The sequence below is a fragment of the Musca autumnalis genome, unplaced genomic scaffold, assembly GCF_047663935.1.
Source record: "Musca autumnalis isolate F117 unplaced genomic scaffold, ASM4766393v1 scaffold_2, whole genome shotgun sequence".
Lineage (NCBI taxonomy): Eukaryota > Metazoa > Arthropoda > Insecta > Diptera > Muscidae > Musca > Musca autumnalis.
In genome coordinates this window covers 257,620,611-257,634,291 of record NW_027411755.1, presented here as the reverse complement: position 1 = coordinate 257,634,291, position 13,681 = coordinate 257,620,611, and the positions used below count along the sequence as shown (strand labels likewise).

General features: G+C 35.6%; 1 protein-coding gene across 1 annotated transcript; it reads left to right on the top strand.

Annotated features, from left to right (window-relative positions):
• The first annotated feature begins 4,261 nt into the window (after nt 1–4,261).
• On the top strand, nt 4,262–13,178 carry LOC141393423 (seminal metalloprotease 1-like). The gene is made up of 2 exons (XM_073966417.1): nt 4,262–4,546; nt 12,595–13,178. Exons 1-2 carry the CDS (start codon nt 4,285–4,287, stop codon nt 13,134–13,136), a joined length of 804 nt encoding a protein of 267 aa, XP_073822518.1. The 5' UTR covers nt 4,262–4,284; the 3' UTR covers nt 13,137–13,178.
• Nucleotides 13,179–13,681: the final 503 nt, after the last annotated feature.

Genomic DNA, 13,681 nt, shown 5'->3' with positions numbered 1-13,681 from the left:
CACTCCTTCTGCTACCTCCCCCACAAAAGTTCACAAATGTTCGGTAAAATTGTTCACACGATAACTCTTGAAGGGAGTGACCGATTTGGTCCTTACTATTCATATCGCAATATATCTACGGAACATAGATCAGGTTCGAATATGGAGTATATAGTTTCACTCCTTCGAGTAACTCCCACACAAAATTTGGGAAAAGTGCAGTTTAAGTCCTGCTCTCGGATTGTTTTGCTTTTTTTTGTAGCAACTTGTATTTGCTGCCCCCATTTCGACAGTACACGTTTTTTCAGGGGCAAGTCAATACTTCCTGAAAAAATGGTTCGAAACCTCTAAAAATTCCCTATGCCACCATGCAGGGACGTAGCCAGGATTTCATTTCGGGGGGGGCCCACCTGACCAAAATTTTGAAAGTTCATGTTATCGAAAATGTCTTATTTAGCAATGAAGTAAACCTTATTTTAGAGTTATATTACTGATGAAATATGTAATTTTCATTACTATTTTTAATTAAAATGACGTAAGAATTCTTTGCCAATTTTCAGAACTTTTTGACAATATATCAGAATTAATATATGTTCAAAACTATCCATTGTTTTGAACATATATTAATTCTGATATATTGTCAAAAAGTTCTGAAAATTAATCACATATATGTTTGGGTGTATCATTTATCAAATAAGTCACAACTACAGTGAATGTTGTGTAATTCGGTTATATTACTTCGGTAAATCCAAAAGAAAGAGTATACAATCGGAAAACCATAGAAAATGCTTAACATTTAATTTTTTTGTTTACATGGAATGTTGAGGACCTTTCCTTTGTTTCCTACCTCACAAAAGTTCAAAATCACGGCTTCAATTTTCCACTCCAATTTTATTTAGTAATTTATGGAAGAAAAAACCTAGTATCTGAATGGCACTTCTATATCAATTCTACGCGTTTTCATAGTCATTTTTTACATTTAACCTGTGTTTTTGTATGTTCTGTAACGAATATACAAAAAACAAAACATAGTCTTTTTTTGAACAAAAACAGGGTAAATGCACAAAACGACCACGAAAACGCGACAAAATCGATTAGTTGTCAATGAGCGCCGTACCTAAAATATTCTGAGCGACATTTTTGAAGAACATTTCGAAGCTGAAAAACGTAATCTTGTGGTAATTTAATAGCGGCTCTTAAAATAAAGGACGAAAAGGACATTAAAGGAAGCGAGTTAGAAGGTCGAAGTGCTCTACGAAAATAATCCTCATTGAATATATCTTGGTGCCCAACCGTAGATCTAATCACAAAGAATTTCTGAAGGCGATAGTGATTTTCTTGAGAGAGAACTAATGCTGAGCAATAGTGCGTCTATCCATCATGAAATTCTAGCACCAAATGGCGGGTATGTAAATGACTAATTCTGTCACCCAATCGTGCATCTGTCAATAGACTAATTTTGGCGTCCAATCGTCAGACTTCTCCTATAGAAAATCTGGTTTCCTATCGTGGATCTTCTAATAAATTGATCAGGAACAAGGAAAAATCTGACAACTAGTATTTAATTATTTTTAAAATGAAAGTCTGGCGCCCAATTCAAGGTCCATATATGTATGCATTCTTTTAGCAAAAATCTATAAACACAGGATTAAAGGATTAAAATGTTGAGATTTTTACAAAGAAGAATCTGGTTCCGACCAGTTTTTTGATTTCGTTTGTCGTCACAAAGTGCTTTGCCGAAGAAGGAAAATGGAATATTAAAAGCACTTCACAAAATACAATTATTGTGGGTTTCTATGACGTTTTATTCTGGGTTTATTCAAATCCCTGAAGATGAAGTTCAATGTAATTTCGAAATATTGGAAATAATATGCAATAAATAAAATGCAAACATTGACCTCAATCTCAATAATCTTGATTTTATTAACATTCGAAAGGTCGAAAAAATAAAAATACGACAATTTTTTTTTTGTCCCATAGACATTTACTAATTTGTAGCAAGAGATCAGTTTCGAATAATCGCAACGGACGAAACTGCTGGAACAGAAATTATGTCATAACAATGGTTGATATAGTTTTTTTTTGCAAATCTCAACCATAATAAAGAATTTGTAGTTGTTATGATGTTCAAAATAGTTCTTACTAAAACGTGTTATAGAAAATATACAAAAATTTAAAACCACAAAGATTAAGCAACGTTTTTATCATTTATTGTTGAATAGCTCTTATAATAAATTTCAAAAACAAAAGATCGCAAGAATGTTTTTCTAGATGTCGTTTATAAGCCAAAGTATTGGACATAATATGCTACAAACGTAACTCAGTAACACGTTAAACGCTTAATAACACCTTAAATCTTAACAATAACTATGCAGAAAATTCCTCAAAAAGTCAACTTGTTCATTATTTTTATATTTTCAAATATGTTGGACAATAAGTATACCAATGTAGTAAAATAATTCTCTGTAATACTTCCTCCAAATACTTTACATATTTCTTGAAAAATTTAAAACAGTTTAAAATTTTACTCAAAAATTAAAAAAATGTGTAACATTAGCTAATATCCTATGAGAACGAAAATCATTACGGGGGGGCCCCCCGGCCCCCCCCCTGGCTACGTCGGTGCCACCATGTGTAGCGGCTGGAGCGCACGATAACTCTCTAACGGAGATCGGTTCAAACGAATCCCTTTGATTTTTGTATTCGCTTTCCCCATTACGACGGTTTTCCTTACTTTTTGAGATAATGGTCCAAAATCTCTAAAAAGCCTAACTGCACCAACAAAACTGGGTAGGAGGTAAGATAACCCTCGAAGGGAGAAACCGATTTTATCCAAACGTTGTATATCTGAGGCTGAGGGTATATTTCTGTCGGCTAAGCCGTCTGATACTTGTTTCTGTCGACATTCCCACTAAACAGGGGAAATTTTAAAAAAATATACTGTATTTGACTTATGTCATTTTACGCCTTATTATAAAATATATAAAAACAATTAAAATTACTGATAGGAACAATAATAACAAAAACTAAATGACTTGGAGTTTAGACTTTCTGATATTAGTCATATTTAGGCAATGAATACCCAGCAAAACAATCGTACCGACATCGTAAAGAAATCGGAACAAAATTCGGACGCTACGTCCGATGTCGGATCTGAAATCGTAACGATATCTTAACGAAAGTTGTATTAAGTGGTTGACATATTTTCGGAACGAAATCGAATCGAAAGAAAATCTTTGGGAAATTCGGAAGGCGAATTTTTTCTTCCGAATTTTCGTACAGATTTCTGAACGATTTCTGAAAAATATCGTATGAAAATCGGAGGTGCCTTCCGTAATGGTTTTTGAACGATTTTGGAATAATGTCGTATGAATATCAAATGAAATTTTTTTTTTGATCAATTATTTTTATTATTTTTTTTATTGGAAGATTGTAATTTCAAACGTTTCTTATGATTTTCACTGTTGTTATCATTTTGTAGTTATAGTAGAACAATGTAAACTTTGTGTACACATATGTTGAGTATATCAGCTATCAGCTACTAGCTTGAATTATTATATGTTGCATTTATACTTAAAATATTCAAAAATTGTATATGCGAATTTTATAACCAACCACTTTATTTTTCGACAATAAACTAAAATGAAACCAACCCTTTGTTGCTAGATATATACAAAAGGTAGTTGTTGTGCGAAGGTAAATTTGTTTAAGACATTTCGCTCCGAATTCGTACCAAAATCAGAAGAAAGGCATTGGTATATTCGAAGGGAAAGTTACTTCCGACATTCTCTCCGAAATCGGAAATAAATCTAAACAAATTCCCCTATAAAAATTGTATAGACATTGGAACGAAATCTGAACGATTTTGCTTCCGAAAATAATTCAGATATGTCTAACATCCGACATATGGTATGCTGGGTAGTTAAAACCACACGAATATTAATACCAGGAATTGAACAAATATTTAAAAAAAAAATAATAATAATAACCTGATCATAAATTGCCAAATTTTATTTTTCGATTCGTTAAAAAAAAACATTCCAATATTTAGCTCATTGCAATCGCATTGCAATTTTATTGCACTTTTCCGTTCCACATTCGAACATTAACATCGCCACTGTCTTCGCCACTGTGTGTGTGGGCAATGTTATCTTATCATCCATTTATATTGTATAGCTTAGTAATTCGTCGAACTCCCCACACTTGTTAAAATTAATTGGTATTATATATTGTTTTTTAATATCTATTTGTTCGAATTTCCTGAAATTGTTATTTTAGTCTTGTCTAAAATTACAAACGATAAAGATGTCTCTGCGTTTAAATTTAACATTATTTTTAATTTCCATTGCTGTTTTGTGCGGCGAAATGGTTGAGGGCAACCCTTTACCTACCACAATACTAGATCCAGAAGAATCAGCCGGATTTGTTGAGGGTGATATGCTGCTGAGTGATACCCAGCTGAGAATTTTAAAGGGCTCTACAAAATTACAGGGACGTAACGGGTTGGTGGATGAAACCAAACGTTGGCCAGATGGAATTGTTTATTATAAATTCGTTGGAGATTTTGGTGAGTATTAACTAAACGTGGACAACTTTTGAATTTTTTTTCAACAAAAAATTATATTAGCATTTTTTGTAAGGGATTCGATCGAGATGGTGGGTAAAATGTGTACACCTGAGAAAATTTGAAGGTATTTTTGAAAAGCTATGGCCGAAATTGTATCAATGTTGTGGTTATGAAGGACATGTAATGAAATAATATGATGTGCAAAGTCTGCACCAATCAGAAACTCCCTGCGAGAATTATCTTGCGGATTTCGAGAGGAGCTGTTAAACTTCACTTTATCCGAATTTTGTGTGGGAAATACCCGAAAGAGTGAACCAATATAGTCCATATTCGAACCCAATATTTGGAAGGAATAAAACGATGTGTAAAGTTTGGACCAAAATCGATTGCTTCGAGAGTTATCGTTCACACCATTTTACAGACAAATTTTGAATTTTTGTGGGGGAGGTACCTGCTGAACAAATTTAAAAACGATCCGAGAGGAGCTCTTAAACTTCACTTTATACGAATTTCGTGTGGGAGGTACCCGAAGGAGTGGACCAATATAGTCCATATTCCAACCTGATACATGATTGGATGAAATAATATGATGTGCAAAGTCTGCATCAATCAGAAACTCCCTGCAAGAATTATCTTGCGGATTTGCCATTTTGGGTGGTACCGTCAGGGTTTCTTGGAACTTTTTACCCAATATCTCAGGAAGTATGGACTTGCGCAAGAAAAAAAATTATACCGTGCACATCTTACTGAAACAAATTTCAAAACGATTCGAGAGGAGCTGTTAAACTTCACTATATCCGAATACGATGTGCAAAGTTTGGACCAAATCGATTGCTCCCTTCGAGAGTTATCGTTCACACCATTTCACAGACAAATTTTGAATTTTTGTGGGGGACCGTTAAGGCCCACCTTCGAACTTAAAGTAAGTTTGGATAAAATATTGCGATACCCAAAATTCGGTTCGAATCGGTTGATCCGTTCGAGAGATATCGTGCGCACCAGCCAGACGGACGGACATGGCTAAAACGACTCCAATTTGTCTGAAACGAATTTCGTCCAAACATACTTGGGATCTAAAAGCGTTATTTCGATGAGGCACATTTTTGGACGTATCAAAGTGTATATCGTCACCATAAATGCCCGAAGACGTAACCCACAAAGCCAAAACTTTACAGGAGAAGCAAAAAATGCTATAAAATGAAAAACTGTTTTATAGAATATCAATCTTATGAGGGCGAGTATTTGGAGTATTGTCAATCATGTAAGAATGGGAGTAAGTTATGAAACTAAAACCGGGAAAACGCTTGGTTTTTGGATCCGTAATTACAACAACATCTGCAATGTTATCCCAGTTTCCGAAATTCCATTTCTTGAATAGGATCGTTATTTTTGAAAGAAGCTTGAAATCTTGCCAGAGCATGTATTTTGGCTTTGTGTATCAGATTCCATTAAAAAACGAATTTCGATTTTCATGTCGGTTACGTCTTCGGGCATTTATGGTGACGATATACCCTTTTAGCCTAAAGGCTGAGGGTAGAATAACACTGTGTGTCATTTTTTGGGCCATGATTTATTAACCACATTCTGACACCACCTCGTGATAGAAAACCAAAAATAACAAGACACACCCGGCGTTTTTCCCTATCACTTCAACTATCGCGGTTATGGGCCCACAGAGACCTGAGGCTTTGATGTCAAAAGGGATCAGTTTGTCGGACACATATCTTGTGAACCGCTTGGAATTTGGGATTACTCGTCTTGTTCTAGAAAGTTGTTTATTGCGATCGTAGGTAAATTTTTTCTAGTTAACTGTATGCTTAATTTTTGGGCGGTTCGATATCTGAGGACCATATATATAATTGTTCCACAAACATCCCATAAGGGACAAGGGAGACTTCTCTCATTATCTGAGGACCATAATAAGAGAAAAAATATAAAAATCTAATATTTTCGAAAGTTTTTGGCTAGTTTAAGAACCGTTCATAGACATTTCGAATGTTCCAGAAAGTTGTTTGCTGATATCTTTGCTACATTATTGTTGTTAATTGTTTTCCTGAATTTTGAACGGTTTAGTATCTATGGAGCGGAAACCGAGAAAAGAGGATACAAATCACATTTGTTTAGCTATTTTCGTCATTAAGATACGTTTCTACAGACTTCGTATGTTCTAGAAAGTTGTTTATTGAGATCTAAGGAACATTTTTCTAGTTGGCTGTTTGTTTCAGTTTTGATCGGCTTGATATCTGCAGACTTAAATCCGAAAAAAAATATAACGGAAATTTGCCTTGACAATTTTGACCTTGAAGATGAAGTTTAATGGATTTTATGTGTTCACAATTATTATTCTTTAGAATGAGAGCTTCAACCTTGCCTCGACGAGTAATCCCAAATTCCAAGTGGTTTAGAAGATATGTGCCGTACAAAATTATCACTTTTGACAGCAAAGCCTTAGGTCTTTGGGGGTCCATAACCGCGAAAGTTGAAGTGATAGGGATAGTGATAGTGTCTTCTATCACGCTGCGGTGTCAAAATATGGTTAATAATTTTCGTGTCCTTTTTTCAGAAACTAGCTTATAATATAATAATAACAACTTTTTCATTTTAAAATATTTTTTTTCTCCAAAATTAGTCACGTTAGTAGTCTTTTTCTCCTTAAATACTCCGAAAAATTGGCAAAAATTAGTTAGATTTCGAAAATTTTGGAATGTTTAGAAACGACTTGCATCTTTCTCACAAAAATTCGATAAAATGGTGGGCATCATAACTCTCGAAGCGAGAACCCGATTTGGTGCAAACTTCGCGCATTGTAATATGTATTCCGGACATAGTTCATTACTATTGCTATATAGAGCTACGTTTAAAAACTTGCATCAAGTACCAAGAAAGTCTATTCGAAAAACATATTCGGCTACCCCCTTACAAAAGTTCAAACTTTTTACTTAAACTACAGTTTAAGGTCTGTTCGAGGATACTTTACCGAACTTACCCCTTTTAAAAACTGTTTACATCGATATAATGTTTTTGTAGGCAAGCCCATGCTACCTAAACTTATAGTCCGCTATGGTCCAAACACTCTAAATCCTACGGTGGTCAACTAAAATGACTATAGAAAGGAATAACTCCCAAAATATGATCACTTCTAAAATGAATTAGGACGGTCCATTCCCTCAAGTACATCGCCTTCAAAACTTTTGCGCTTTAATCCAAATCAAATGTATTAGCAAAACTTAAGCATATATTCGGAACGGCCACAATCGTTAAGATAAATACACGAAAATTTAAATATTTTTTGACGGGAAGTTCATACGTCCAAAAGGTCCAGGCACCATGTGTAGTGCCTGGAGCGCACGATAACTCTCGAAAGGGTTAGCTCCAAAATGTTCCAACTTAATATTTATCAAAACTTAGTTTTAGTACAAAGAAGAGCCATATCGACCCACTCCTTCCGTTAACTTCCCCTCAAAAGTGCAACAAAATACTAGAATGGTACACACGATTATCTAAACGGAGCAGCCGATTTGGTCCAAACTTTGAATCTCCTAATATGTGGTCCAAATTTAGTTTAACTTCGAAAATAGTCCACATCGGCCTTCTCCTTAGGGTATCACTGCCTCAAAAGTTCAACATGCTGTTTAAAGAGCGTTTTTATGTTTTTTGTAGGAAGTCCATACTTCCTGCTCTAAATTATACGTTGACGACCTGAATTGATTGATGGACGCGATATTTATCGAAAATAAATGACGCCAAAAATAGAATACAATAGGAACCGACTATGCCGGTCCATTTTTTTTTTGGTGTCCCATCTAGAAGGCAATTTTTATACCCTCCACCATAGGATGGGGGTATATTAAGTTTGTCACTACGTTTGTAACTACTCGAAATAATCATTGTAGACCCCACAAAGTATATATATTCTTGATCAGCGTGCAATTCTACATCGATATAGCCATGTCCGCCCGTCTGTCCGTCTGTGGAAATCACTCTAGCGTCCGAACGGATTGACGTAGGTTGATGAAATTTTGGGAAAATATGTTATATTTACGTAGGGCTTTAGGTATTGAAAGCGGGCTATGTATGTCCACGCTTTCGTATAGCCCCCATACAAAATGACGCGTGACGCGTCGTCGTTTTAAGGAATTTTTAAGATATTTGGCCCATTTTACCACCGAATTGGTTGTAATTTGGTACTTTGTGCCTCCAGAGGCCAAAAAATATTCCTACCAAAGTTGGGTTATATAGGTCCACGTTTTGGCATAGCCCCCATATAAGGCCCCATATAAAGTACTCGCCATTTCAATATATTTTGAATGTATTAGACCCATTTGACCACAGAATTGGTTGTAATTTGGTATTTTGTGTCTTCAGAGGCCAGAAAACATTCCTACCAAAGTTGGGTTATATAGATCCACGTTTTGGTATAGTCCCCACATAAGACCCCTTATAAAGTACGCGTCATTTTAATATATTTTGAATGTATTAGACCTATTTGACCAAAGAATCGGTTGTAACTTTGTATTTTGTGTTTCCAGAGGCTAAGAAACATTTCTATTATAAAATGTTTATAAAGGTCCACGTGTTGATATAGCCCCCATAATACAATATCTCCCGATTTTCGATATTTTAAACGTTTTAGCCTCATTATCACACCGATATGACTGAAATTTGGTATTTAGTCTTCTTTAAGCGTATAAACTTTCCCCCAGAAATTTGAAGGTATAGGTCCACGCCATCATATAGCCCCCATAGAACGGTACCTTCCGAATTTCGGTATTTTGAAGGTTGTGGCTACATTAATCCACCGAAATGCCTTAAATTTGTGGTGGAGGGTATAAAAAGTTCGGCCAGACCGAACTTAACGCTTTTCTTACTTGTTAGATTTTAAATAGAACACAGATATTAAAAAATCATGAAACTTTATTATATCGTAAATTAGGCAGAGTGAGGTTATGTATGGAACAATTGTTCAAATGTCAAACTTCGAATGGCGCCAAATTTAAAAAATTTCGTTCTAGTTGGGACACTCTCCTCAGCAATACTGTTGAGTTTTAATCCAAATATAATTTTTGTTCAGCAAGTTCATACGTCCTAAAAAGACCATAAAATCGGAAAACTCCCTAATACATAATTCACAAAGGCTGAGGGTATATCTAAGTCGGCAAAGCCGACTACTACTTTTTTACTTCTTATTAACTCATGTTTAAGGAGGTGTCGTGTGATCGATCCAAACAGTTTTTTCTATATTCATCATAAATATACTTTAGAAAATATAGAAGACCCATAATAGATTTCGTGGGACAAGCCATGGATGTCTCACATTATATGTGGAACGTTTACAACTATTTACCAGTGAAAATAATGATGTTAAATGGGGCGCAACTTCCGAGATTTTACCAAGGGTCTTGTAATGTCACTACAAATTCTAGACCTGCGTTACACAATTTGCCCTATAAATCCAAATCCTCTCCGTTTGTGTTGTGATCATTTACGAAATAGCTGGTAACTTCGATTTCTAGCGTAAAATATGTAAACGCAGGATGAAACAACAAACCGATGAGACAACAAACCTTTTATTTTGTTGATCAGACTTATTCCAGGTGGAGGTTAAAAAAGTACGTCCAGGTCGAAATTAGGGCTTTTTACTTGTTCATACTTATTTCAATTTCGAAGCAATACTTTAACCTCATTCTTCTGGAAAAATGGGGGCCTTTGGATTTAATTTTTGCTAAATAAAATATTAATTTTAGAAGGACAAAAAGCCGACATATATGCTGTGGGGTATCATATGGCCCCGTCCATCTTTACTCCTTTCCTACTTGTTATGGAGGGTATAATTAAATTTGTCATTCCGTTTGTAACACATCGAAATATTCGTCGGAGACCCTATAAAGTATATATATTATTGATCAGCATAAAATTCTATGTCGATTTGACCATGTCCGTCTGTCCGTCCGTCTGTCTGTTGAAATCAAGGTACAGCTCGGAATTTTAAAGATAGAGAGTCAAAATTTGGTACAGAAGTTTTTATTACTTGCAGGATGGTTGGTATTGAAAATGGGATATATTGGTCCACGTTTTGATATAGCCCCCATAGAACGGTACCTCCCGATTTTCGGTAATTTTAAGGTTTTAGCTTCATTATCATACCAAAATAGCTGAAATTTGGTACTTAGTCTGCTTTAGGGGTATACAACTTTCCCCTAGAATTTTGTCGGTATCGGTCCACACCTTCATATAGCCCCCAAAGAACGGTACCTCCCGGTTTTTGGTATTTTTAAGGTTTTAGCTTCATTATCCTACCAAAATGGCTGAAATTTGGTACGTAGTCTTCTTTAGGGGTATAAAACTTTTCCCCAGAATTTTGTCGGTATCAGTTTACACCTTCATATAGCCCCCATAGAACTGTACCTCCCGATTTTCGGTATTTTGAATGTTTTAGCTTCATTATCCTACCAAAATGGCTGAAATTTGGTACGTAGTCTTCTTTAGGGGTACAAAACTTTTGCCCAGAATTATGTCGGTATCGGTCCACACCTTAATATAGCCCCCATAGAACGTTACCACCTGATTTTCGGTATTTTCAAGGTTTTAGCTTCATTATTCTACCAAAATGGCTGAAATTTGGTACGTAGTCTTCTTTAGGGGTAAAAAATTTTCCCCCAGAATTTTGTCGGTATCGGTCCACACCTTCATATAGCCCCCATAGAACGGTACCTCCCGATTTTCGGTATTTTGAAGGTTTTAGCTTCATTATTCTTCCAAAATGGCTGAAATTTGGTAGGTAGTCTTCTTGAGGGGTATAAAACTTTCCCCCAGAATTTTGTCGGTATCGGTCCACGCCTTCATATAGCCCCCATAGAACGGTACCTCCCGATTTTCGGTATTTTTAAGGTTTTAGCTTAATTATCACAACGAAATGGGTGAAATTTGGTACTTAGTCTACATTGGTGGTATAAAACTTTCCCATAGAACTTTGTCGGTATCGGTCCATGCCTTCATATAGCCCCCATATAACGGTACCTCCCGATTTTCGGTATTTTGAACGTTGTGGCCTCAATATTCCACCGAAATGGCTGAAATTTGTTATTAAGTCTTCTTCATACACGAAAGGAAACTAATTATTCAATGTTACGGTGCTGGCTAGGCTGCTGCTTTTTGTTGCGGTTAAAACTTGTTGGTGTCTAGTTTCCGGGTTAAAACGGATGAGACACTTGTGGGTACTTGGAAATAGCCTGTATCGATCCTCGAATCGATGGGATACCTGAATTAAAATATCACCAGATTTCTGCAGCAGCAACATTCCATTAAGGCTGCACTTTTCGACTGTTTGACCAACGATATTTCCCCCTTATGTTTATCATCAGTAAATGTTACCGAGCTCTCTCCAGGCACACGTAAACGCATTTTGAACAATAGAGAATCTGAACATATTTACCTTGTTTCTTGGCAGCGATAACACGGCTTCTAAACGGTTTTTCTTTACACCGGTTAAGGTGGTGACTTGTAAGTACGGGTTTCCAAACATTTTTTGAGGATTACCGGTATTAAGGGGCTTTTGCGCAAATTTTATAAGACTTGTTTAGTTTTTAGCAGATTAATGTATCAGAATATTACTAATATTTCGGAAAGATTCAATATTCTCCTCAGGTTTGAGTTGGGTCTTCTGTGTGCATTAAGTAAGTGTATGTTAACAATTGCACCACAGTGGCACTTTACAGGTGGTTATTTGACCGATAAAGTTTATTGAAGCTATATAATCATGCATGGCGACTTACTTCATCAATTTCAAATTTTAATTGAGCCATATAAACAATTTTATTACATTCACATTTAAAAAACATATTACGTATCCCAGCCCAAGTAATGAAACAATTTTTACATTAGGGTTTTTCACTTTTTACCATTTTGAAAACATTCATAAATAAAGTCGCAATATTTTACTTATTAAATTTTTGATTTTATATTTATATGTATGTATATATATGTATGTAGGTTTTTTTTTAATTTAGCTTGTAAAGATTCTCACTGGTTTTCCCTTTTGTCTCTTACAGATTTAGCTCATCGCAAAGCAATATTAGAGGGTATCGCCACACTGGAGTCTCGCACCTGTGTTCGTTTTCGCGAAGCTGATAGCGATCGCAAAGAATATGTCGCCATAACTTCTCAAACTGGCGGTTGTTTCACAGCTGTGGGTTATTTGGGGAAAGTCCAACAAATGAATCTACAAATCTTTCCACTGGGTGAAGGTTGTTTCCGAACTGGTACGATATTACATGAATTTATGCATGCTCTGGGTTTCTATCACCAACAAAGTGACGCCCAACGAGACGATTACATTCGCGTGGTATACGAGAATATTGTACCAGGAAAAGAATTTAATTTTGAAAAATATCCCACTTCTGTGGTAACGGATTTTGATGTTGGTTATGATTATAACAGCTGTTTACACTATCGTCCTGGAGCATTTTCCATAAATGGCGAAGATACAATTGTCCCTTTGGATTCAAAGGCGCAGATTGGTCAACGCGTTAGCTTGAGTGAAAAAGATGCCAAGAAAATTAATATTATGTATAAATGTCCTATTAAAATATAAATATGAATATATGTGATCATTAAAGAAAGAAAAAATATTCAATTTTACGTATATAAAATTTCTCATCAAAGAATGAACGTGCGTGACACCACGATAAGGTATTTTTCCCTGTTAATCTAATATTTAGTCATGTTATTGTCGATAAGTAGCATATCTTAGTATCAATCGTCCACCACGATCATTTCGCCGTAGTGCAATCCCACGGCAGCGGGTTCTCTCGTACCGGATTGACCCGGAAACGAACAACATCCATGTTCCGGCACCTCAGTGTACATAATCCCCAAAATTTGAAGGAATTGTTTCCATGCGATGACGTTATTTCACGGCATCTTTTGCATTGGTTCGTACGAAGTCGTAAAAGATCCGATCTTTTCATTGGCATTTAAACCAATGCGAAGGGAGTCGTTAACAATCCGATCTTTTCATCAACATTTGAACCCATTCCACCGATCCAATATAGATGAATTTTGTGTTTTTATTTATACACATTTTTCTAAATATATAAGATTAAATATTTACAATAGTCTTGATGTTGTCGGAGACTC